Here is a 25,766-nt window from a genome sequence, read left to right as displayed (position 1 = left end):
AGTATTGAGACTCAAGAGGTGCTGGCCAAGGAGCCCTTAAATTTGTACAGTAGACCTCCACAAGTGGTGGCTAACAAGCCTTTAATTTTGTACTGTGCACTTCCATAAGCTCTCAGCTCCTGACAGGAAATTTCTCAAAGGTTTATTTTGGTGGGAATTGAGAATTCTTGCCTGGCAATGTTCCATTCCCTGCAGGCTGTGATAAGCAGATATAAACACATGCAGAAATTGCTGTATGATTGCAATGTTCATCTTTTGTCTGCAGTATCAGTTTGCTTTCAGAATCTTGACAAGATCATAAAATTGCACATAGAAAAGAGCATGAGATAGTTCTGCCTTGGTTTTTTACATCATCATTTGAGCAGCTTTGCATGAGCATCATCTGCCTTGCCAGTAGAAAAGCTTTTCCATTAATAGTTACAATATAGGGGGTTTTTTTTCAAAGCTGTGTTGCCAAAAGCAAATGAGTTCAATGTTTTCCCTTCCTCTGTGTGTTAATTTCCGCTTATATCCCTAAGGATCTACCATGTATTACAGTACTTTTCACAGGAATTCACTTCATGATTTTAAGCTTTAGGGGGATCCTCTGTCTGGTCAGTTTGTTAACACTAAAGTTTCTGCAGTTTGAAAAACAGGAGCACGAAGGGCCTTAGGCTGTCTGAACCTAGCAACACCCAGCTCCAGCAGGAATACTGGACCATAAGAAGACTCCTGGGAAGCTTGTCCTAGACTAAGCCCAGAAAAGCTCGTGTGGTGTGCACAGCCCAAGCCATTTCCATTTCGCAGGTCCCCAGGATGGCACTGATCACTATTTATGGAACTACTGCTGCATGTGCACCCTTCCTTTCTTCAGCCAGGGCTGAGGAGGGAACTGAAGAGCACAAGGAACTGCTGCCCTCTCCCCATCCTTTATGCAGAGGGCAGGGAAATCGATAGTTGCAGTGGAAAATGTGTTCTTCCCTCAGCAAGGCGGGAGCTGCTCCTTGTGAGCACAGAGCTGGCAGCGTGCAGTGCAAGCAACAAGTAAATAAGCTGCTCCACCCAGCGTCGGCAGCCCGAGATGCAGCCCTGGGGAAGACAGAAAAAGCTGCTGCTGGAATCCCTGGCCATGCCATTCCCTATCCCTGCTCACATGGCAGGGGAACGAAATACCTCGAGGGACAGAAGGACAATTATGTGAAACATCTGGCTGCAGCACTGGATCGTGTTCTGAGGAGAAAGATGGATGGGATGTTGACGTGATGGGAATATGATAACCACACACACAGAGTCCACAAAAAAAAAAAAAAAAAGCAGTTTGGCAACTTCCAAGTTTTTTTTCCGAAAGGTTTGAGGCACAAAATATTTTTCTATTTTGTAATTTTGTTATTGCTTACATTTTTATATACATAAAGGTAGAGATGTTTTAAAAATACTACTTAAAAATTCACTGGTTAAAACTTAAAAAAAAATATTAAAAGCTCTATCAAAGTTATTTCCTTCTAATTTTAGGGAACTTCCCCAGCAGAAAACAGTTCTGTACAGACAGTGCAATATGTTCTCCATCCACACACAGGAAAGGTTTTCCACCCACTCCCCTAAACAGCTTTCACTCCACAAGAGGCAAGAACTGCAGTTCTGGTAAGGTTGTCAGGAGCTCTGGTAAATGTAATATAAGCAAACATTTTTATTACTTATGGTTAGTATATTTCTGCAAGCAAAACTATCACTCCTGCTCCTTTAGTCACCTACTGTATTTCCACTAGAGTCTTGTAGGTCAAACTAACACGTTTACTTCCTGAGCAGTAACACTTGCGGTTACAGTGAATGGTTGTTTGGTTTTGACTCCTAATACAGGCTGTGATGAAAATTACATCATATAGGCAAATCAAGTGTTAATTCTGTAGTTTTACAGCTGAAATTGTTTATTTTTGGAGTAGCAGAAGGGAAGAAGGAAAAAACTCCCAGGCAGACTAAGAGAAGCATCACACATGAGCTTGTAACACTCAGCCCACAAACAAAAGGAATTTCAGCAAATTCTCACTTTTAACTTAGTAAGGTATATCAATGTCATTTTTATCAGACATCACCATGAATTGGAAAAAAAAAATGCACCACTTAGTTTTAAGCAAAACCTTTATTTTAGCTCATAGGCTTATTTGTATTAAAAACAGTTACTTCAAAATCAAATTCACATAAAATTGAGCATGTAAATGAACTGAAGTTGTCATTGGTCAAGATCAGATTCTGCAAGACAAGGGCTCCAAATGACATTAGAACAAACCTTGGGTGGCAACAGATAAAACTGGGAACCTCAGCAGGAGCATCTCCTGCCTTACAGGCTGAGGAGTTACACTGCCCCTCCCGCAGCAGATTTTTAAACACCAGCTGCAAAGCAGGGCCATTTAATGATTTCTCTGTTGCCCAAAAATTCACTCAGCAAGGATTGAAAAAAGCATCCCAGTTTAATCTGCTACTTCACAGGAGTAAATTCTCTTGAGTCTTGTTAGAGGCACTGCTATTTTCTGCCAGCAATCAAAGTACTTGTCTTAAAACAATTTCCTTACAACACCAACAATCAAGCTACATTATATACACTTCAATTGTACAATTATCTTTAAAAAATGCCCGTGTACAAAATAGGTTATTTTATTTAAAAAAAAAAATCACATGCTAGATTTCAATTACATCAACATTTTAAAATAACTGAAAAAAATTGATAAATAACATTCCAATTTATTAGGAACACTCCTGCAAAAGCAAGTGCAGAAGTATCTGCACTATATTTAATATTCTAATAAGCTTTTTAGGGCAACTTGTGCTATAAACCTCATGTACAAAGTGTGTGAAAAGCTCTTACTTGTGACAACAGAATAAAAGCTAATTAATTAAGCAAGAGTATTTCAGTAAAATTATTCTACTTATGAAGTAAATACCACAAGGGCATCTCATTTACAGCCAGTTAGACAAAGAACACAGCTAGTCACCAGAACACATACATTAGTTAAAAAGTCAAATATATACAAAAATATATTAGAAAGTGGTTGAGTTTAACCACAGGCTCATGTAAAAAAATGTTGTTTTAAATAGCAATAGCAAAAAAATAGCTATTTCTCTATCTGCAACAGTACAAAAGGCAACACCTACATATGAGGTAGCAATGCCAAATTAAAAACAAAAAGAAACCAAAAAAACAACTTTGGATTGAGGAGCATTTCCTATATTTTCATAGCATATTTGTCAATACAAATATTTAAATGAACACTTCCATTGTTTCAAGAATTAAACTACATTAATTTACAAAACCCTTTATTCAATTAACATTTTTTTTAATTACTGGAAATTGGTTTAGTTACTGATTTCATCTGTTTCTAAAAAAGCTGTTGCATTTTCAAACCCAAACACTGTACAGCAAAAACGTGGAGGCTTTATTATACACACTTGGTAAACACTATGGTACATTAAGACTTAATTTACAAAGATCAGAATAAGCCAACTGTGGTCATTTTATCCTTGTGTGCCTAATATGCAGACACTGCACACTTTTGCTACCCCATGTTCAGTGCTAGAGGCAAGATGAGGGTTCACTACTCCCTTCCACAGCCAAAGCAAGTGCCTGAATTATCTGTATCATCTCTCTCAAGGAGTGTGAGCCACAAGTGTGGCTTCCATCTATAGGCCAGGGGTGCTGCCAGGCAGCAGCTCAGAGCTCCCCCTGGTCTGCGCTGGAACTGCCTCAAAATGTGGGTGGGAGAAGGGAATAGCTGTGCCCTTCTCCCTGTTCCATCCCTTTGTGCCTCCTGCACATGCAGGGCAGGAAGGGCCAGCTGAGCCTCCCTGACCAAAAAAAATCCCATTAATGAAAAGCCAGGAGGGGAACAACCATCCAGCTGAGCTGTGCCAGCTCTGGGCATGGGACTGCAGGCCCCTCACGTGGGTCACATCCTCTGCCTCCAGCTCCACTGACCAAAAAGACCCTGCTGCTCCTCCAATTCAGGCAACTAAACTGGACATCTGAAGTTAGATGGTACGAGTCACACCAAAAAGTGAACTGGATGGAATTTCAGCATTTATTGTATTAAGAAAATAATATACTTTACATCACAGTGCTTAATTAAATGCAATAAAAAATGTAAACTCAGAATTCTAGATAAAATTTAGCTTGAAAAATTAGGGCTCGAAGAGTTTGGAAAATTCACAATTTTTTTTAAAATTGAAGTCACAGACAGTCAGTTCACATAACTCACATCTTGAAGTTTACTTGTAAATAATACCTTTGACGCACTCCAATGTTTGGTCGGGTTTTGTTTGTTTTGTTTGTTTTAAAAAAGCCTAAATAACAAATGACCAAGTGCAAAGGTAAGAGGTATCTTTTTCTCTGCAAGGAAACTAAGTGTAGCAATAATTTGCAAATCAGGCCTCTGGAGTGCTCTAGTAGATGTAAGGAAAAATGCGGTATGGGACACGCTGGCAATACCTCTCCCAGGCCAAGCCATACTTTTGCTTACAATGGTGTTCATCACGAGCCTCTCGGTGAACAAGCAAGCAGATGAAATAGATCACGTAGAAATAGGGTAAAATGTGATTAAAACCTGCAAAGGGAGAAAGTCCACTTAGATTCAGGATAAAAATCCAGAGATGGTAGCTATTAACGACATGTATAAGCTGGTGACACACTTGCTCAAGACTAAAGTATTTTATACTCTCAGAGCACCCCTCAACAGGACAGTGCAAAAATTGAGAGACATGTTTACATGCAGATAGGAAAAGACCCACAAACCCACCAAAAAAAAAATTTAGAGTTTCAAAACCTACCAACTTCTCTCTCAATGCATGCAAAACTGGCACATATTTTAATTATCAAAAGCACATTTCCAGTTAAATCTCTGCAGTACTGAGCTGTCCCACACAAGGCACATAAGGTTTCCTCTATCTTGGCTGCAGACATGAGCCCAGTGCTTGATTTGTGGATGAAAAGAACTGGAAATCACCCAGAAAAGTGAGATTGAAGCCCAGCAAGCCAACTCTGCTCTGGGCTGCCTCAAGAGAAGCATGGCAGCAGGTCAAGGCAGCTGATTCTGCCCCACTATTCTGCTCTCTTGAGATCCTGTGTGAGTGTTGTGTTCAGCTCTGGGCTCCCAGTAGAGGAAGAGTGTTAATTTATTCACAAAAACTCTGAAACAGAATTTTACTCTGATGACCTTTCTGAAAATGTATTCCACCTAAAGTCATCCCTACATGTGGTAGCCCTTGGCTCAAACTCACACTTTTGGGGAACTTCACTTGAAAACATACTCACTAGCCTAAAAAATTTAAAGAGCAACTAATTAGCAAGCAAGTCCTATGGTTATTAAATTATAAAAGTGTGAGAAAGGTGAATATAGTATATGTCAAATCTGCAGCAAGTTAGAAAGGGTAAAATGGAAGAGAAAATGTGTTTCATTAGATTTATGATGCAGAAATCTGCCATTCAATTGGTTACTATCTCAAATAATTGCCACTTGGCATTTCAAAACCAGTCAGATGCCAAAACATAAAAGCATTTTTGCTAAAATCCACTTCAGTCTCAGAAACTTACCACAGGGCAGAGACCATGCTAGAGCCATGATGATGTCACCGAGGTAATTCGGGTGACGAACAAAACCCCACCAGCCCGTGACAAGAAGCCCTTTGCCAGTTGCAGTGGGTATAAATTTCAGATCTGTGAACAGAGTGTTGTGGTCAGTGCAGTGACTGAAATAGGTATTTAAATACTGCAAAGAGCCACTGAATAAAATCATAGCCAATTGAATAAAAAATGTACTCACTGGCCAATTTGGGATCTGCTGGATTCCTTCGGAAATTGTTTTTCTGAGAATTCGCACTGCGGAATATGTAATACCCAATACCTGAAAATAAACATGATTTAGTTTGCATTTTCAGTGTTTCCAGCTTTCTCTCCTTTAACAAAAGCACTCACATGCCCTTTGCCACTCTTACTCCATCAAAGTCTTTTCCTCAGAGATGCAACTGATATTTTCTGGTTCTCAGAGCTCTAACAAGATAAAAATACCCTCGGAAACCTGCATTTCATATGCTTCTTCTCATTACTGACTAGCTTTGAAAAGATTTTGGAGAAGCTTTATTTTCACATCTACTTTTACATCTGTACCTGACAGTTTGTTAATGTAACACTGAGGCTGAAATTCACATAAAGTGATGTGCTGCACTTTAAGATTACAGCTCTATTAGCAGCCTAGTACTTTTCTACAGCACTTACTCCATGAAGTGACCAACTCTTTACAAGATCACAATAATAAAAGAACCAGGCAATGAATGATCTGGGTTTGAAATTCATATCCCCCATAACTTTCACACAGCAGCTTAAACTTGCTTCTCCAAAGCTGCATTAAAAAATGATAATCACAACATACTTTGAATAAAGATGTTATTTTAAAAAAATAAATAGAAACCCAAGAAAAAACATTAGGTGAAGATGAAAAAATTATGTTCTATTTCTCAGTATTGCACCTACTAAGTTGTATGCCTTCTTACTTTTTCCAAGTGTTTAAATTCTTTGTCACATCCACAAAAAACAAGTGTGGTTTTTTGGATTTACTATTCAGATAAAAGGGACAACGAGGCTATGCTGGTGGCAAATTTAAGGTTGCCTAAAGACATGAGATGTTTTCTCAAAGTACTCAGCTTTGATGAAAAAAGATGTTTTTGACTGACATGTGTTTGTAACTATGGGCATCAGGGAAGGTGATGTGAATAGTTACTTTTCCTCTAGGTTCAGTAAAGTGTAGCCAACAAGGGGCTGACTTCTTTTTTATGAGTCACTCAGTCACTCAGATTAACTTCAAAAGGCATCTAATAAATTCAAAGTATGTTAAGTCACTTCAACTCCAGACAGCACCCACCTAGATATGCCTCTGAACATAACAATTAGGTGTTCAGTCTCACCTATCCTTCATTTACTAAAATGAAAATTTATTATATTCTTTGTATTTAACAGTAGCCGAACAATGACTGCTGCATCGGAGCTAAAGCTTCACCTCCCATCTCAAGGAAACAAAATCAGAATTATGTTGTAACCAACAGCAACAGTAACATTTACTGTAACTTACAGTTCAGAACAGTAATTGCAGCAGCAACAGGCCAAGTAATTGTGGTCGGATGACCCACTAAATAGAAGGCCTGCAGACTGTAGACAAATGGAACCCAAACCAAATCTCCAAAGGCCAGCATGAATCCAAATCCGTCATGGGTAATATCCATCGTAGTCAGAACAGCTTCCTAGAAACAAGAAGGAAGGAATGTAGCATTTACAAAGCTGCCTTGACTTAACATTGGAAGTAGAAATGGGAACAATTTAACAAGATTGTCATTTACCTCATTCCAAAGAGCGTCCACCACATACAGAAGCTGGAAGCTGTTCACAAGTATCATGGACAGGGATGGCATACTGAGGTTGTGGATCTTCATCTCAGCCAAGAGCATTGCCAAGTTTATAACAACCTAGTTTAGAAAACATTTTATTTAAAAATTTACTTGTCGAAGAAAGGGATCTTTTCTATTACACTGCAAGATATTTTAATACAGGTATTTTTGTCCAATATTGAAGTTTAAAAAAAAGCAAACTATTTCACAAGTCAGTTTGCAACTAATCACATTTCTGAAGCTGTATAACCTCAACATATGAATACTTTAAAAAATGGTTTTCATTTGCCCCAAAACAAAGATGATAGTAATTTCCTTAAAGTGAATAAAAATGGTTATTAAAAATCTAGCAATATGAAACTATTTCTCACTACTCTCTTCCAATTCATAAATATATATAATATCCTTAATATCAATTCCATACATTAAAAAGAATCCTCTGTGCAATATTTAAACAAATAATATAAGAGATTACTGACTCACCCAGCCCATCAATCCTGGACGCAACTCACAGAAGTATTTGAGGTCAAAACTGCCAATACGAGGGTTTAATTCATGTCCAGTAAAAAAATCATAAATAAAATACCCTGCAGATTAGACACAACCTCTGTTAGCAATAGTCTTCCTTAGATCTGCCCCTCCATTCCTCCCCATAAATAAGATCCCACTTTCCACTAATGTTCTCTCATTACTAATTTTTAAAAACCTTTAGACTGGCAGAAAAAAAAAATTTGAATATATGCAAAATACAAAGCAAAACCTACAAGTTTTGTATTTTAAGATGCCCTAATAACTTATATATTAGGAGAACTAACGACTTTAGAAGTTCTACCTGACGCTTGCTCCTTCGTTAGTTTCAGCCTTATCCTGAAGCTCACATCAGTGTCTATGAACATAATCATATGGCATTAATTAATTTTACATTTCCTCCTATTTCATTGCTTTTGTCTTGGAGAAAGAATTCCCTTTAGCTATGACAATTACCTGTCCAACAAAAGAGGTAGACAAGAAGGAAAACACCATGCCCTGACTTCATGGTATCTGGGACACAAAATGTTCTGCCCATAAGCTCCCTTTCTTGGTCACCCTAAGGTCATTTTTAAAAGCAGTTTGGTATTTAATGCTAACACACTTCTCAATCTCTCTTTTGCCCTGCAAAACCATCTGTATATAATTGACACTTCCTAGGCAGGCAGTGCTGTTCCATGAAATGTTGCACTGGCAGGGGCACTTTGAACCAAACTACACAAGTCTCTAAGATAAAGCTGAAAACTGAGAGGAAGAAACTGTCCTCTCATCTCTAAGGGACTACAAGATACTATTGTATAAACTATTCCAGATAATCCAACTAACATTTTAAGCAATTTACAGTATCTGAGTGAGAGCAAAATGTGCCATTTAACTTGCAACATCATCTTTACTTTGGTAGAAAGTAAAAGGCACAGTATTCTAATAACCAGCCCTAAATCTAGCCTTTAATTTGTAGAAATGAAACAACAGCAAACAACTGAAAATAAATTATCCAAAATGTTCTAACTCACCAGAATTTCCACCTGGTGCTAGTTCTTCCTCAGGTGCTTTCAGGGATCGAACATACAGATAAATGCTCAGTGCCAAAGAAAAAACTGCAGCTGACACTGCAAACTGCATGAAGTGATCATACAAATAATGAAGCTCAAATTGAAAGTATAATAAAATTCCAATAGCTGCAGCAGTCAAAATAAAAGCATAAAACCCTAAAGGATGTAGAAGAAAGACACATTAGTTAAAATAAAAAAACCCCAAAAACCATGAGTTACCATTGTACCTAATCCAACCTTTCTGCATTTTTACTTCTTGCAATATTTGTCCATATTCCAGTAACATCTCAGACATCCCATGCTTGAGGTTCAAAATTCTGGGGTACAGCAATATCACTAAGAGTCCCTAAGCCCTGAAACTACTAATCAAAAGGACAAGAGGAAGGAACACTCTGCATGCTTCTCCATCTTCTACGGCATAGGATCCAATTTCAGATTTTAGTGGAAAAATGGTCATGGACACTACTAATGGATGATAGCAGGTCACAAAATCTTATCTGTGGGACACCTCAGACAATCATATTCTCATCTTTGAATTATCTTCACATATACCTTGATACAGATAGCAGCGATTAAAGTAATAAAACAACTATCAAATCAAAACTTGAGCACAAAACTTTTGCATAGTATGAGAATATAAAATCATGCAGAATGGACTGATGCCCAAATATGAGCAGGCAGTTCTCAGCAGCTCTTAGCTCAGGACCTTCTATGAATCCCTTCACAGGGGCACAGGGGTTGAGGTCAGAAAAGTCCTCCAGAGCTCATCTGGTCCAGGGCTTCCTAATGTTCAGATGGAACCTCCAGTATTTCACTTTGTGCCCATTGCCTCCTGTCCTGTCACTTGTCATCTACCTTTCCTCAAGAAGCCCTTTAAATTTCCTTTGCAAATCAGCCTTCAGATCACTCCTCCTGCACAGTCCTTGTCACCTGAGCATCACTGACTTTTTCAACAGACAGCTCCCTGTTTGGCAATCACGCAAGGAATATGACAGGAGTCACCAGTCACAGCTGATACAGATCAGGTGCCCTGTACAGTGCAGTGTCTCACTCCTGAGGCATTTAGTTCCTGATGATTACTAACCAGCTTTTTCCAAGAAAAGACTCATCCTATTTTATCGAAGATTTTCAACAGATACAGACTGACCAGAGAGTCTATCGTTCATCATTTGTATTTCACGGTGCTGAGCACCACAAATCACACAATGGAATCAATTTTAGAACAGACAACTGCAACATGCTTACCATTTATCCGGTACTGCAGTTTCCTTCCACTGGAAAGGGGCAGGCCTTCTACAACCTAGGAAGAATCAAATATTAGTGTTCAACAAAGTATTTTCTGTGGGCCCTGCAGGGGAGGAAAACCAAGCCCAACTCTGCCACAAGGATGTTCAAAGCAACCAGCTGGAAACACACAAATCTGAAGCTCATGCATTGTTCTAAAAAACATACTCTGCATAGCAAATGAAAAAGATTAACAGTTTCAAACAAAAACATTTTTAAAAATCAATCACTTGCAAACCAGCCTGAAGAAAGCAGAACTGCTCCAATCATTGTAAACACATACAGCATTAAAACATGACTGAATGCTCTACTTAAGTGTCCTTTCAGCATCTGCCAGTAACCCTCAGGTCATAGAAGAGGGAAGGAGAGCATTTGCCTGACATGTGTATGGCTGGAATGGATTATAGCTTCCAAAAATGCTGCATTATCCATAAGAAACAGAGTATCAAAATAGTTTGTGAATTTAAAAGTCAGATACCAAAAATTCTTATGCCTATATCATGCCTTCTGCCTTCTCTACTGAAAGGCTCTGAAATGCAAAAATTCTTTACCAGTTGGGCTGTTTTACGCTTACAGAAATCTGCAGCAGCCATATCTTAGTTTATTATGAAAAACTCATTAAATTGCTTTCAAAATCCACAGCATTTAGAACATACCCCACTTTCCAGCCTTACAAACAAATTAGTTGCCCATAAAGACCCAATTGCTCCCAACACCCTACCTTTCCAATTGGCAACAAGTAGAAAAAAGCTTGAAGGAAAAACCACAGAAGAAAGACACCAAACACCCTCCCATCCCAAAGACTCTCAAGTGGTGGGAGAGGAGGGAAGTTCAGAAGACTTGGGTCATCTTGTTTGCACATCAACAGCAAGTAGAATACAGTAGCAGGCAGAAGAAATATCATCATGAAGGTTCCTGTAAACAGACATGGCATGTTAGAAGGTAAGCACAGAAAATAAAAAAACCCTAGTTTCACCCCCACTAAAAAAGTTCAGTATTAACTTCAGTAACAAAGAAAGATTGTTATTTACTATTCCTGAGCAAGACAGCAGCAATCCCAGCCATGTAACAGGACACAGAGACATTCTTCATACTCCCACACAAGGTCATCTACCAAAGGATCACACCCATTGTGTCCCTTTAAAACTCACCAAAATACTGTCTTAAAGGATATTTTAACTGTCAAGTTCGAAGCACCTAAGTTTTGAAAACATAAAAACTTTGCTGGTTATTCTTAAATTTAATCTAGAACCACCTAAATCTCATTTTGCAAGGGATGGCACAAGATCTTCACTGGCACAAGCATTTTACATAAGAACCAAGTGCGATAAAGGTTCTTTGACTGCCACCAAATCAAGTGAAACATGACCATATTACTTTGAATTCTGCAGCCAAGGTCCAAAAATTGAAAAAACCAGTTCTTGACATGGCAGTGTAATCAAAAAGTAAAAAAAGTACCACAGTAAAAAAAAAAATTAACACAAAATAGTACTAATTTTTAACTATAAGACAATTTGCACACATACCAATTCTCCCCCCAAACTCCAGCTCCTTTGTTTTTGATGGTGCTTTCTCAATTGGTTTTACTGCCACAAAAGTCTTTCTCTCTGAATAGATCTCTTCTTTTTTCTTGTCATCTTTCCTTGGACGCAAGCTGTACTGCTCAAGCACACGCTTGATTTCCATGTCTGGTTTTACCTTTTGCTGTGAAAGAAGTGATTTAGCAAAAAGATTCCCAGTGATTTGACTTTATTGTAGTCCATTATTTTACATTTCAGAGAACATTATTCACTATAAAACACCAATATATGATGTCTCCTACTTCTATACAGCACTTAAGCTTATCCATTTATATAAAGAGAATTCTAAAAGCAGTCACTGTGACCAATTAGACCATGATTACAGATCAACAGCAGTTCCAGCCAGGATCATCCATTCCCTCCCTCCTACCTTCCCTTCTGCCATAAGCCTGGGTATTAGCTAACAATCAGGACTAAGGAAAAAAAATTATCTTTTTCTGTAGCAAACTTACTTAACCTCTAAGTTTCATGTTGCCTTCTATTTCTGCTTCATTATTGTATTGCCCTTTTCTAGGAATTTCTGAGAGCTAAACTAGGAATGTGATAAAAAGCTAAGAGCAAATTCAGTGTTCCTACCTCCAAGATGATGCAGGATGTGTCATTTTTTTCTGTACTTTCAGGCTCACCATTGTACCTTTTGGTGTTATTCTCACTTGGTTTCTGGTTAAAAGAAGAAACACAGCTTAAGCTTTCTGAAAATAACAGCTGTATCAAGAGCAAGTATATAATGAATAATTAAGAACACTATCTAGTTTTTTTTTGTCAACTGCAACTACTCTGGTTCTCTCCACAGGAATACAAGTGGGTTAAATACCCAAAGTATGGACAGTTTCAGCTCACAAGCAAGAGAAGCAAACTAATTTAAGGAAAGGAAAAGGTTAATTTTTTTTATAAATAGTGAAATTAAGAGCCAACACAGCTTCCAAGTTATTTTAACTCATTGCTAGCAACTGCCAAGTACAAAATACATGTCTATTTAGTAGTGCATTAGACAAGCATATGAAATGTCAGTGTCCTATACGTGGCACTGCTCTGCAGGACTGAAAGCTCAGTTTTCCCTTAAATATCTTTAAAGAAATAAATTCTCTCGTTAAAATTCCTTTAATTCGTCTAGCTTACACAACTCTGGGAAGACATGACTCATATGTTTTACTTCAACTGGTTTTGTTGAAAAGAACCTGGTCTTTCCAGTCATACAACAGCCAACAGATTAATCCTGCTTCTAACTGAGGACTTAGAAGCCAGGACAAAACCACCACAGATATTTTAACCCTTTTATCCAAAAGGTTAAAAATACAAAAAGTAAAGTGTAGCTGCTGGCTAAAAAACTACCTAAAACCAGCTTATGATCCACAGGCACTGGATCACACAGCTCAAAGCAGTTCACTGCTGTTTCAGTGCCAAAGAGTAGCAATTTTCTAAACCTATCTACATAGTTTAAATTAATCTGGTTTGGTTTAGTTGAAATCTGACTAAACCCTGTCCACTACCAACAGAGCAGCAGAATGCATTTCCAGCTCAAGGGACTGTGTCTCAGACAAGTGAGAAGCCCTCTCAAGGGCACAAGAGGCAAAAGAAATGTGTTTTGTATCTTCAGAGAAAAATCACTTCTACTCCACTTACAGATCACCAGAACTGTTTTTATCACTCTATCTTAACAAAAATGCTAAGAACAAACACAATAAATTTCAGCTACACACCACATATGGGTAACTTAGAAATCCTTACTGGTTCGTTTAATGTGACTCCATATTAAAATATATAAAAATTTGCGTTTGTTTGGATTCTGAGAGCTTCACAGTACCACCAAATTCAAATGGAACTTTACAATCTTGGTTTACCTCTCAAGAACTTCCTGAAACTTTGTAAAAAGTTAGAAACCCTATTTTCAAAGAAAAAAAGACAGTTTTGAGCTACACTTTTGCAGGTAATTATGCCGTCCAGGGAACATGAACTGCAGCTAGCTTTTACAATGATGAACCCAGTAACCATAAAACCAATCTTTCACAAATAGCAAAAAATTGTTCTAATAAAAAGCCAGCAAACATGCACACACAAAAAACACAAACAAACAAAACTAATACCAGCAGAGCTAAGCTTGTTTCCTGAATGGTTTTCTTTTTGTCATCTTTGTGTTCTCTGCTTTGGGAAGCAGAACGACGTCTGCCTTTAGCTGGCCGACCAGGAGACCGAGAGCGGGAGCGAGATCTGCTGCTGCTCCTTCTGGAGGGAGAGCTTGAAGAAGATTGGCTCTTCCTGTGCTTGAATGATGACTGTGACTAAAAGAAAGATGGAAAGAAAGCAAAATCTTATAGATGTCCCAAAGAACAATATTAGAAACAAGGGGTTTTTTTATTTTTTGCTGAGGACTCTGGCATACAGTTTTATAGATATGTCTATTATTTCCACTACTGATGTTCTACAAAGGCTGTTAAGAAAGAGCAACTGCAAAATACTCATTTTGCTGGCAATTCCCAAGCAATGCTGTTCCAAGTCCAACTGCTGCTGACAATTCGTGTTGGAGCCACAGAAATCAGGCTATGGATATAAGCTACCAATGTGAGCAGCAAGCTGTTAAGCACACACCCTCTCAACCCTCTGCATAGGGAAAGGAATTGAGAGCTGGTCTCAAGCCCTCACAGACTGCTCCCATTTCCATTACTCAGCTTTATGAATGCCTTTGACATAGCAAGGTGTCATCATCCATGTGAGGCAACACAGAGATCATTTATTTATATAGGATAATTAATTTCATAGAAAGTTTACTCCAAAAGCATTGTTTGATTTCTCTGTGAAGTCTACAATGCTGATTTTCCCATGCAAAATTTCCACAATGCAAATTTTATAATGCACAAATGTTTCATGATTAAGAAAGGCATTTTCCCAGCTTGAGTCTGCTAACCTGCAAGCTGGAAGCAACAAGTTAGAAAATCTTGAAGCAGTAAAAACAGTTGTCTGCCTCGAGGAAGAAACATTTTGGTTCCAAAAGAAAAGGCCAGTTACTGGGCATGGACACTGCCACTAAGAAGTGACACTACAGTTCACATAAAGACACACAAGTTGGTTTTGAACTTAGGCAGGTTTAAGAAGAGGCCATAGAAATCAACTACAGAGAACACTCAAACAGGCTTTTTTCCTTCTGAGTTATTAATTTTCAACTGAAACTTCTATGAAGTTTTAAAGGCCTTTATTAGTAACACAAAAAAAAAGTAAAGAAGGAATGTGCTTCTATGACATGAACCTTTCTCAAGAGTTTCTAACTGCCACAAGTACAGCAAAGTACCTCATGAAGCCTTCGAGGACCTAAAACTGTGCTATTTGCAGATGTTCTAAGTATGTGCTTGAAAGGCATGTACTATTTATATTTACAGTGACACTTCACTACATGCTCCCATTTGTCTTCAAATTTCCCTATCTAGAGGTGGAAAACCATCAAATTAGTATCAGCCCACTGATTACTACCTTTATAAGGTAACCAAAACAATTTTTCATGAAAAATCATGCTACAGAGTTCCTGAATGATCACACTGGGTTTTCCTCAAAAACATTACTTTTTTTTCAACATAAATAAAGCAATTATGATACTTTAAATATGGGGTAATTCCAAATGTCTACTTAAGGTGTTACATAAGAAGAAGTTTTTATTTAGCACCAATTCCTTGAAGACACAGTTAAAGCAAACTTGTAAAATGGCTACCCAGTCATAAGCTGTACTTTCAGCTACAGCATAAAATCAGTATAATCTTCCTTTAGAAGTACTGATAATTAAACACACATGTACTCACCCTTAATTCACTCTCTTTCAATGCGAGTTCAGTTCCATCTTTGTACTTGACAGTGTAAAGATGAGCAACATCATCATAACTGGTGACTTGTACTTCATAGTACAGGACACTTCCTGGCCAACGGCCCATCACCACCTCGCCATCAGCAAACTTCCGGCTTGGCATTTTCCAAAGAGAATCCCTAGAAAATAAATCAGGCAGTCCAGATGGCAGCTAAACATTAGGTTCTGTTTTCCCCTACTCTTTCTATATCATTTAGGCTGGAAAGGGAACACTCACAACAACTCTCCACTTTATATAGGGAAAACACTGTGATAAGAAAACAGCAGTGATCTATTTTCCAAATCAATAGTAGACAGAAGAAATAGCCTTAAAATAGAAAGAAGATTGAAGTTGGATGTTCTGGAAGAATGTTCAGATGTATTAGACTAGTACTGAACTATGATATACAAACTTCATCATCAGCACATATTTGACTAAAATTACACAATGCAGCTCATCTTATCTAGAGGGAAATGCAAATTACATGGTATTTAAGTGTCCTCTTTTAACCCTCTTTTCCTGTGATTCTACAAAAATGACAGAAGTGATGATTTCTAAATATTAAATTTAAACATCTCCAATCTCCTCAACACTTACACCCACATTACACACTCCCTTCAATTTATTATGCCAAACACTCAAAACTGTTTGTGATGTGCTTTGCATTATGTCATAAGCAGAATATACTTTTAATCTCAATGTATCAAGTGAGGCTACCTTAAAACTCTAGGTAAAATATACACTAACATATGCACTGGCACCATCTGTACAATGAGCACAGGAACTTAGAGTGGATGGCAGAGACAGGGACAAGACACAAACCACAAAATGTAGGTGTCAAAGCATTTTAACTTGTTTGCTTTATTAATGGGTTGTGAAGCCACACAAACTAAGGTGAACACAAGTCTTTAACTAGATACTCAATCATCACACATTAACTAACCTGCAGCAAAAAGCTAAGATTCTCAGGGGAAAAATACTGTTAATATTCAATCACAGATCTTCATCACACATATGGGGATGGGGCTCATGAGGTTTTTCAATCAACATTCATTCTGGCATTTTCTGACGCTGCTGCTGTTAAATTTTACACCTGTGTAGGTCTCCAAATCAAAAAACCAGAAAACTCAGCAGAATTCCCTCACACGGATTTTACTACCAATATTCCAAACTGCTTCAGAACAGAAGCATCTGGTCACCTCCTTTGCTATATAATATTTGAGGGAGAAAAAGGAGTAAGTTCAATAATTTGGTTTCACACTTGCCAGTCATAAAAATGATCAGAGTTCTGGTCTATGCGTGTAGTCACATGCTATTCCAGGCTTACTGCCTTCAAAATAGTGTTTCTTGAACTAGTTATTGTGTCTGTCTTACTCCTTCTGAATTCCCACTCCTCCAACTTTCTTTTAGCCAACTTGACCCCATCAAATTCACAGCCCTGTTTCTTACAACTTCCATGTTTTCATTTCAAATTCTCCATTCCCTCCTTCCCTCCTGTCTTGGATTCTTTGCGGATTTTCTGCCTTTTCTGCCCTTGTTCACCAAACCAGTTCCAGTTCCTCTTTGCCACCTCTGCTCAAATCTGATCTCAATCCCCATCTTCATCTCCCTGTCCAGTTTTCTCACCCAAAAGACAGTTCTTTAGGAGATCCATGTCTACTACTGCTCTTTCCCCAGCCTCTTGCAGTCACAGCTTCTTCTTCCTGCTCTTCCATAAATAGTCTAAACACCGGAGGTTTCACTGAGTGCACTCAGAGCTTTCACCAGATGTCATAACCTGACTTCATTTCCCCTCTGCTGCTGCACTTCCTACACTCCAGCCAACTGTTTCTTCTCTCAACCAGCAGCACCTCAGACATCATCTGTGAACTGAGAGCCTGACCAGGACAAAGCTGGTGGATCCTCAGACAAAGTTGTGAAAAACAGAATCTTTGGAGGATAAATCCTTCTCAAAAAGGGAAATATTTTTTTTTCACAAAGTTGTTACTAAGGGCATGTACACTGATTGTTACAATTTTTAACAACCACTTCAAAATTTAGATATCATTTCATAGGATAGTAAAATGCAGTTCTCTGCCAGATTTCAAAACTCAGCAGTTTTGTATGCAAACATAATGAGAGTCCAAAGAAAAGGTAACTTGATGATTTAATTCTTGTGAAAGGCAGAAGGACCTTTCCCTCCTCCAACCTTGTTCTTAAAAAGATCTGGAGCTAGTTTCAAAAAGTTGGGAAACGTGGTTGAAGGACCTGTAGCTAAATTGATGTCATGTAATTCAGCCTGAGGTTGATATCACTGACATGGAATTCCAAAATAATAAATAAACTTAAGCAAGCGGACTTATCTTCTGACTCAAAAGTAAGGAAAAATCTTATTAATGGGAAAACTTATGTATTTTTCAATTCTTTTCCTTAAATATTAAAGCTTAATAATAAGCTCAAACATTTAACATTAAAAGAAGTAAACATAACTTCTTACCCTACCAAAAACAACCACCCTGTTCTGCACCGCAGTGCCTCCTGTGAGGGAGGTCTGCAACCCTCCTTCTTTATATCCCACTTCAAAAAGCTGCACCTTTAAAGGCACCCTGCATCTGTTCAGATAACAAACACAATTACTGGCATCGAGAAGAGACAGGAAGTCTTTCAAAACAAATACAGTTTAGAGATTACATTTTTAATTTACTGCTCTTTCAAGCTCTACACACCCCTGATAATTTTCAGGGTATCAGGTGGCATCAGCCTAATATTCCCAGTAGCTATGTACAAACTTTTGAATTCACAGGGCATCAAAATGTGAATCCAAAGAAAATTATTTCATACCATGAATCCTGTACTGTACAGATACCTGATGCAAGTTTAATCACTTACTCAGGAAATGAAATTTGTGTTTTCTGAACCATTACTATTTTCCTTTAGGAATCCAGAGTCTAAGAAAATGGATCAAAAGGACTTTGTATCCTATACCAAGCCAAGCCAATTAACGCAAATTTCCCTGGAGCTTAAAAGTTGGTAAAGAATAAAAGTTCCTGCTGACTCAAACAAGAATGAAATAATTACAAAGAAACTTGGCTGAGAAACGTATTGCCCCATGCATGCATTTCTGGTCTTCTTAATGACTCTCTCATTAGATATGTGGGAAGATATTTCACTGTGGAGAAAGTGATGACTGTTAGCTTGCAGCCACAGGGAGATCACACTCCAGCAGCAGCAACTGGGTACAGTCTTAAGAATAAATAAACACTAAACAAGTTTTCCCTCCTGGAAGCACAAAGCTCACACACACACACTCTGAGTTGGTAAGTTCCACTGACTAATTCTGACATCTCACTGCTGTTAGATAATGTTTCGGATGTCAGAGGAGGGAGCCAGTTGAATGCAAAAAGAAACGCAGGAAAATAAAGAAAACACTGACAGTCAAGGCTAACAATACACGAAAAGTTACTACTGAATTCACCGAAGAGACTGAGCTGTGCAGGACCTTTTCAGATCACCATTACTCTCTCCACATGTCTAGCTCTCCACCTTCACAACGGTGGAGTCACCTATTCCTGTCCAAACCAAACTAACTTCACCACTTAAAAACATGCACAAACAAGCCTCGAGGTAAAAAGAACAACCCATCAACCCTGGGGCTGGAAATCGAGGATCTCCCCTTCCAAGAGGCTTTCCACCGTTAACACGGCGAGCGGAGGGGAGGCGGCAGGAACCTGCGCTCCGCAGGCAGCTCGGGGCCCGAGCGGCGGGCGGTGTTGACAGGAAAGCCCCACGTGCCGGGCAGGCCCAGCCCTCAGCCCCGCCCCGCCGCGCTCTCGGCCCGGGCCTGGCGCGGGGCCTCCGCCGCGGGGGAAGGGAGGGGCCGCACCGCCCCTCGGCGGCCTATTCCCGCTCGGAGCCCGGCGCGGCGGAGCCGAACAAAGCGGCTGCGCTCGGCCCCGCCGCCTCCGGGCCTCCAAGCGAGGGGCCCGCGCCGCTCATCCGCCCGCCGGGAGCGAGGCCCGAGCGCGGCCGCGGCGATCGGCCGGAGCGCTTCCCGCCAGGAAAGCCGCGAAGGAAAAGCCGGGGGGAGGGGACGGGGTGGGAGGCGTGAGCATCCCGGCCCTCGCGCGCCGCCGTTCCCGTTACCTGGAGGCCGGCGGCGCCGGGCCGGGCCGGAGGCGGTTCCGCGGAGCGGCGGGAGCGGGGCCCGAGCGCGCGCCGCTCTCCGCTGAGGGAACAACCGCCCCGCCGAGCGACGGTTACGGCCGCGCGCACCGCCCCGCCCCCTCATCCCGCCCGCCAAGCGCGCCCATTGGCCGCCACGCGCCGTTTGAATCGCGGGGTGGCCGCGCGCCATTGGCTGCCCCGGCGATGGCGCGGTCAGCTCTGCCCGCCCCGCGGCGCGCGCCCGGCCCCGCCCCGCCCCGCCCCGCCGTGAGGGAAGGGCTGGGGGAGGGGGAGCGCTGGGCTCCCTCAGCCTCCGCTCCGCTATTAGCTCCCGTGAGGGAGGGCAGGGAGGGAGAGAGGCGCGGAAAGGGCGCTGTCGTGGCCGTGGGGGCAGGCTCGGACCGCCCGCGCCACCCAGGCCCCGCCGCCCGTGGTAAACAAAACCCCGGGTTTTGTTTACGGAGCAGCCGCGGCGCCGGAGGCTGCGAGCCCGCGAATACTCCTGCAGTGGGCGAACAACAAGCTCTGTTCCCTCCGGCCCCGCGCCTCCAACGCTCAACAATGACAAAATGTGCTAAAAATGCAGAAAACAACATCGCCCCTCGCTCAGAAAGCAAAATTAAAAAGGGCAAAAAAGAGGTGGCGAGTGCTCTACACTGACCGAACAACAGGCTGTGCTCCCTCTAGCACGAAACAAAGCCAAAACGGGGTGAGAATGCGGTGAAAACGCACTGAAAACACCCGACTGTCTCCGAAAGAAGAATAAAAAGTGGGCAAAAAAGCGGAGGCGGCTTTAGAGGCAGTGAGACACAAATGCTCCTACAGTGACACAGCAACAGGCTGTGCTCCCTCCAGCCCTGCACCTCAAACACCCGCCAAAGCCAAAATGTGGTGAAAATGCGGTAATAAAAGTGCTGTAAAAGCACATCACACACGCCCAAAGAAAAACAGAAAAGGGGTTAAAAAGCAGCAACGTGTGGTGTGGTTACCCCAGTGCTTTTGGGGCAACTTTTCCAGAAAGGCCATTCGAGTTCCTAGCCGGGTTTTGAAATCAGGAAGTCTAAGCAATGCTTGGGCAGGCAGAAGCAAAATAGGTTGTGAAAAAGTTAACAAATCATCCTTAACATTGAGGTTTAGTGCTCAAATAAGTTTTTCCCAGTGTTGGGATCTTAAAAGTAGTGAATTGCTTTTAGAGTGAAATATAGACCTGTTTTTGTTCGTACAATCTTTAAGGACCACCCAAATTTTCTAAATTTGGCTAACAAGTGATACTCTGTCCTAATAAAGCTTTCTAAATGAAGGAAAGTTCCCCAAAGACAAGACCACCATTGTCCCATACAGAAAACTGCCAGTGCCATGCAGACACAGCAAAAGTCTCTGACGAAAAAGAACCCTGAAACAACAACAGCAACTCACCATAAAATAAAATAATAATAATAAACAACAACAACAAACAAGCAAAAAAACACAGCCAAAAATGAACAACTGTAAACAGGCTCCATGGTAGTCATGAGCTCAGCTTGTCTGACATGTAATTGTTATATTTGGGCGTTTGTTTTTGTTATTGTTGGTTGGTTGGTTTGTTTGCTTTGGGGTTTAAATTTCTATCTATAATGTTTGAGTTAAGAATATGGCAAGCTTTTTTCCCTAAGTGATCGCAGGAGATAGGCTTTGTGCATGAACTACTAAAATACATCCATTTTACTATTTATTCTGCTTGTTTTACCCTTGATTTTTTAAATTTTCTCAAGCAATTTTTTGAAATTGCATTTTGTATCTCCCCTATTTTTGTGCCAAAGAGGCCCAGTTGTATTTTGTCATGCATTCATTGTATTTTTTGATACATGATGCAGTAAAAGACGTCTAAAGAAAGTTAAAATTTACTCAGTCAGACCAGAGCAATGTGTAGGCATAGATTTTAATAAATGCTGTCAGAATAAATTTGTTCTTTAGTTGTGTTAAGGCAATCAGCTTTATCTGAGAGATATTTGATAATTTACTACACAAAAGAGTGCAAGTGAAGCTTGATTTCTGGCTTCAGATAATGAGTATTTTGGTTCCAGCTAAGATTTCTTCTATATTTACTATTGCACAGTTTACAACTATAATGTTAAGAACTGTTTTCAGTAGTTCAGTCTAAATTATTCCAAGCAGCTATTGCTTGGAATAAGCCTGCTTCATTTTGTTGGCAGCAGAGGCCTACAATTAATGTTTAAATATGAAGGGTTTCTGTTGAAGTCTCGTTTAGAGAATAAACTTGCTTCAAATAAATGGTTTGTGTTTGGGATTGTTTACTGAACTTGGATTAGAAATCTCTTGGGCCACTAAGAGCTGTTTATTACAATTCTGCCAGCAATAATTGGTATACATTTGAGAGACTATTTCAGAAATATTTATGGGACCATCACAGGACAACTGTTAAACAAGACAAATGCGAAATGCAGTCAGCACCAGCACCATCAAAATCAAAATTATAGTACCTGTGCACTGCTGCAAGTTAGGTCTGAAATTGGCCAAGATCTACATAAAACATCTTAATCTCACTATGGAAAACTGAGAGAATAATTCTCTAGGCTTTCATTTTAATGAGAATCCCAGGAGCAACAAGGCTGGAAGAGACATTCAAGATCCTCTAGTCCAGCCGTCATCCCAGCACCACCATAATCACCCCTAACCCCTAATGGGTTGCAAAAACCTAAAGCTGCCAGCACAAGAAGTTTGAGAAACATTATGATAAATGGCTTTAGCAGAGGCTACAGGGGTGGGTGGGGTAATAAGCTTCTGTTTCCTCTCCTGATTAGCCCTGCACTTCAGTGGAAGAAAACACCCATAAGGTGGTGGTTTTTATACTCTGTTAACCAACCCATGTATTCATATATATTTATACATGTCTATGTGTGTGTGTGCCAGTGTGTGTGTACTATGTGTATATGCCATATATAGAAATTTGTGTGTGTTTATTTATATATATGCTTTCTCTTTCTCCTTCTCTCTAGTATTATATTTGATCAAAGCATCCCAGCCTGTCCAGTGAAAATGTATCTGCTTTTTGCAAGAGTGGAGGAAAATTCCTGGCTGGCAGCTGTGTTCCTGACACGCAGCCAAGCACTCACCTGCTGCAGCCAAGCAGGTGATGAAGAACACATGCACTGTCTGTGTCACACACGTAGCAAAACCTGGAAGGAAAGGCAGACTGAATTCTGCATGTGGACAAAAACCATCTCCTCTCTGCTTCTCAAACTGATGTTTAAAATCTAATAATGATCCACTTCTTAAAGCTGTTGTGAATGTGCTCAGGCACTTTGGGGGTTGTTTTCATTAGTGTATGTATTTTTGTTTGTATTTTTTCAGTGATAGAATGGTTCTTAATAAAGAAACAGGAGATTTGGGATTAACCTCTGAATGTTACCTAACTAAATCAATAAAGGTTTTGTTTGCACAGACCTCAATAAGGCCAGGATTCCACCCATGACCATAGAAAAATATTCTCATCATATATTAATTTATGATGTATCAAATTGGAACTTCAACTCGCCTGTAAGGGAACAGCCTGCTAACAAACAGTGCTGCTCTGGGGAAATTAAGTTGAACATTTGCATTCTGGGAAGTTTTACAAAACGTTTATCTTTAGAAACAGCTTCCAAAAAATACTCAAGGCTATCAACCATGCTGGGCTCAGCAATAACAAGAGGGACACAGACACATGCAAACTGGCTCCACTTCTCTAAACAGAAGGAGAAAAAAAGCACATTGGAACTTTGATCTCCACAACAGTGCAACAAGTTTCCTTTCTGTATTGTATGTGAATTTATAAATAAGACTCATTATTGACTAAGGGAAGTTGAAGCAATTCTCCAATAAATGGGTCTTGAGATAAGAGTTTTGGCTACTGTATCTTCTGCTGGGCTGCTTACCTTGCCATTTCTGCAGCACAGCTGTTAAATTACTCCAGCAGAAAACCCTCAGAACACTCAGGTTTCTGAAGGCTTATGGAAAATGCAGACTACGGGATTTCCAAGTATTTGTAAGACAGCTACATTTCTATGTGGCAAAGCAATGTGCTTGAAAGAGTTGTAAATGTCTAAACAGAAAGTGGCTTTAATTCTAGAGAAAGATAGAAAGCTTTAAATTTTAAATGGATTATTCCGAATACAAAGAAAAGCCACGTTCATCCCCTGGTACTCGCTGACTCACAAGCAGTTTCCCAGACGGCTTCTGAAAGCTTCCCGGAAAGAAGTTACAGAGCAGAGTGACTTCTGCAGGGATCTCCCCAGCTTGGGAGGGACAGAACACACCTCTCCCCGGTCCCTGTGTGACAACCTGCCCTGGATGAAGGGAGGAACTTGGCCTCAGTCCCTACTTTTAGCACATTAACAATGTGACATCCGTAAATCATGAAGGCACGCTGCTACCTGAGGAAAAAGAAACAGATGAAACAGTTGGCAAATGCAAAACAGACCAAGCCCAAGGGCTTTGAAGTGTCAACAGAAACAAGTATACATGTATGTGTGTGTGTGTATATATAAAACACATAGATATATGTGTGTGTATATGTGTGTGTGTGTATATAAAACACATAGATATATGTATGTGTGTGTGTGTGTGTCTGTGTCTGTGTGTCTGTGTGTGTGTGTGTATAAAGAATGAACAAAAACATTAACTTTCCAGCCTTATTTTTGCAACCAATGCGTGATTTTTATGCCCATGGCTGGCAGCGTGCACAACTCCCTGCAGTAGATGAAACTAACATGTAAATTCCATTTATTTATTTATTTGTGAAACAGGGTGAAGAGGCTGCTGGTCTGGAGTGAACAAATAGCAATTTGGCTATGGGACACAGCCAAGAAGGGATCAGCAGTTGAGGCTGCTGACTGGGCCAGTGGCAAACAAGGCCCTGCATCAAGGCACAATATTGCACCCACCTCCAGTTTTCTAAATTGCATTAAAAATTCACTGTACTGTGGGGGAATGTTTAAGGAAAACAACTAGGGTAAATTTGGAAAATTATTTGTAACAAATACAACAGTGGGATATGTAGAATAGATGATACATTTCTTGCCAGAGTACAGACACCAAAGATACGATTTTATTTAACATGGAATTCATATTCTGTCTCTTGTATTTGGTGCTACTGCTATCCTCCCACCTCTCATCTTATTCTAGGGAAAAAAATCTAATTACTCCAAGCATGCAGGCCTAAACCAGAAGTGATAAATGAAGAAATCAGCTCAATGCATCTAGCAAATGATGAGCTCACATATTTTGGCTTTAGGAGCTGGTATCACTACATATCTACTCTCAATAAAATTGACTTCTTCTCTGATTAAACCTGTTCAACTAGTCCTGTTTATTATTTTTTAAAACACAGTAATTTAAATATTAATTAACTCTTTGAACTTAAACGTCTATACTTCTAATAACACGTTAAGATACATGTATTTAATCTTTCTGCTGTGGTTTATGAAGATGGAGGGTATAAACTGATTCAGATGTGGTGATTACTCTTTAGAAGAGATTTCTAAAAACCAGACTAGCATACATGCATCAATTTCAGCATTTCCAGGAGTATTATAATAAGTATTAGAGCAGAGCTTCAATGTGTGTGTGATCCTAGGCATTGTTCATTCATGGCTTAACATTTAAAATCCTGGTTTCAAAAAATATCTACATAAATTTAGTTTTGTTAGAAGCAATTTCAGTAAATGAATCAAGATGCTTCAGGGCAGAATTTGCATATACAATCCTACACCCCCTCATCTCCACAGATCTCTCTTACCTTCCTTCTCTACATTTTAGTCTATCAATGTATACTCTGGCCATGAGTATACATTTATATGTGGACCATTTATGGCACAACAAATTTGTGTCCAGATTCTTGATTAAGCACTGAGAATCCAACAGCTGGAACAGAATTGCTGAAAGACACTGTCAATGAGAAAACTTCCAGTGAG

The 25,766-nt window shown here is 39.9% G+C and overlaps 2 protein-coding genes across 3 annotated transcripts; one reads left to right on the top strand and one right to left on the bottom strand.

Moving 5' to 3' along the window:
- Positions 1-4,212: 4,212 nt before the first annotated feature.
- LBR (lamin B receptor) lies at positions 4,213-19,933 on the bottom strand. 2 transcript variants are annotated; one of them, XM_085054694.1, is made up of 15 exons: positions 19,795-19,933; positions 15,631-15,811; positions 13,930-14,124; positions 12,422-12,505; positions 11,792-11,969; positions 10,987-11,180; positions 10,227-10,281; positions 8,943-9,137; positions 8,234-8,287; positions 7,885-7,988; positions 7,354-7,479; positions 7,089-7,257; positions 5,787-5,867; positions 5,558-5,680; positions 4,213-4,571 (listed from the first exon to the last, which is right to left on the bottom strand). In XM_085054694.1, the coding sequence occupies exons 2-15, from the start codon at positions 15,793-15,795 to the stop codon at positions 4,411-4,413; spliced, it is 1,884 nt and encodes a 627-aa protein (XP_084910820.1). In that variant the 5' UTR covers positions 15,796-15,811; positions 19,795-19,933; the 3' UTR covers positions 4,213-4,410. The 2 variants fall into 2 exon arrangements, with proteins under 2 accessions (XP_084910820.1, XP_084910821.1); XM_085054695.1 differs by lacking the exon at positions 8,234-8,287.
- LOC146439168 (uncharacterized) lies at positions 19,256-24,374 on the top strand. Its single transcript, XM_085053961.1, has 3 exons — positions 19,256-19,275; positions 19,464-21,318; positions 22,812-24,374. The coding sequence occupies exons 1-2, from the start codon at positions 19,256-19,258 to the stop codon at positions 20,473-20,475; spliced, it is 1,032 nt and encodes a 343-aa protein (XP_084910087.1). The 3' UTR covers positions 20,476-21,318; positions 22,812-24,374.
- Positions 24,375-25,766: the final 1,392 nt, after the last annotated feature.

Source organism: Lichenostomus cassidix, chromosome 3, assembly GCF_008360975.1.
Source record: "Lichenostomus cassidix isolate B80296 chromosome 3, HeHo_3.0, whole genome shotgun sequence".
In the NCBI taxonomy this organism is placed as follows: Eukaryota; Metazoa; Chordata; class Aves; order Passeriformes; family Meliphagidae; genus Lichenostomus; species Lichenostomus cassidix.
Note: the sequence above shows the minus strand (reverse complement) of the source record. Positions and strands in the feature narration are given on the sequence as shown.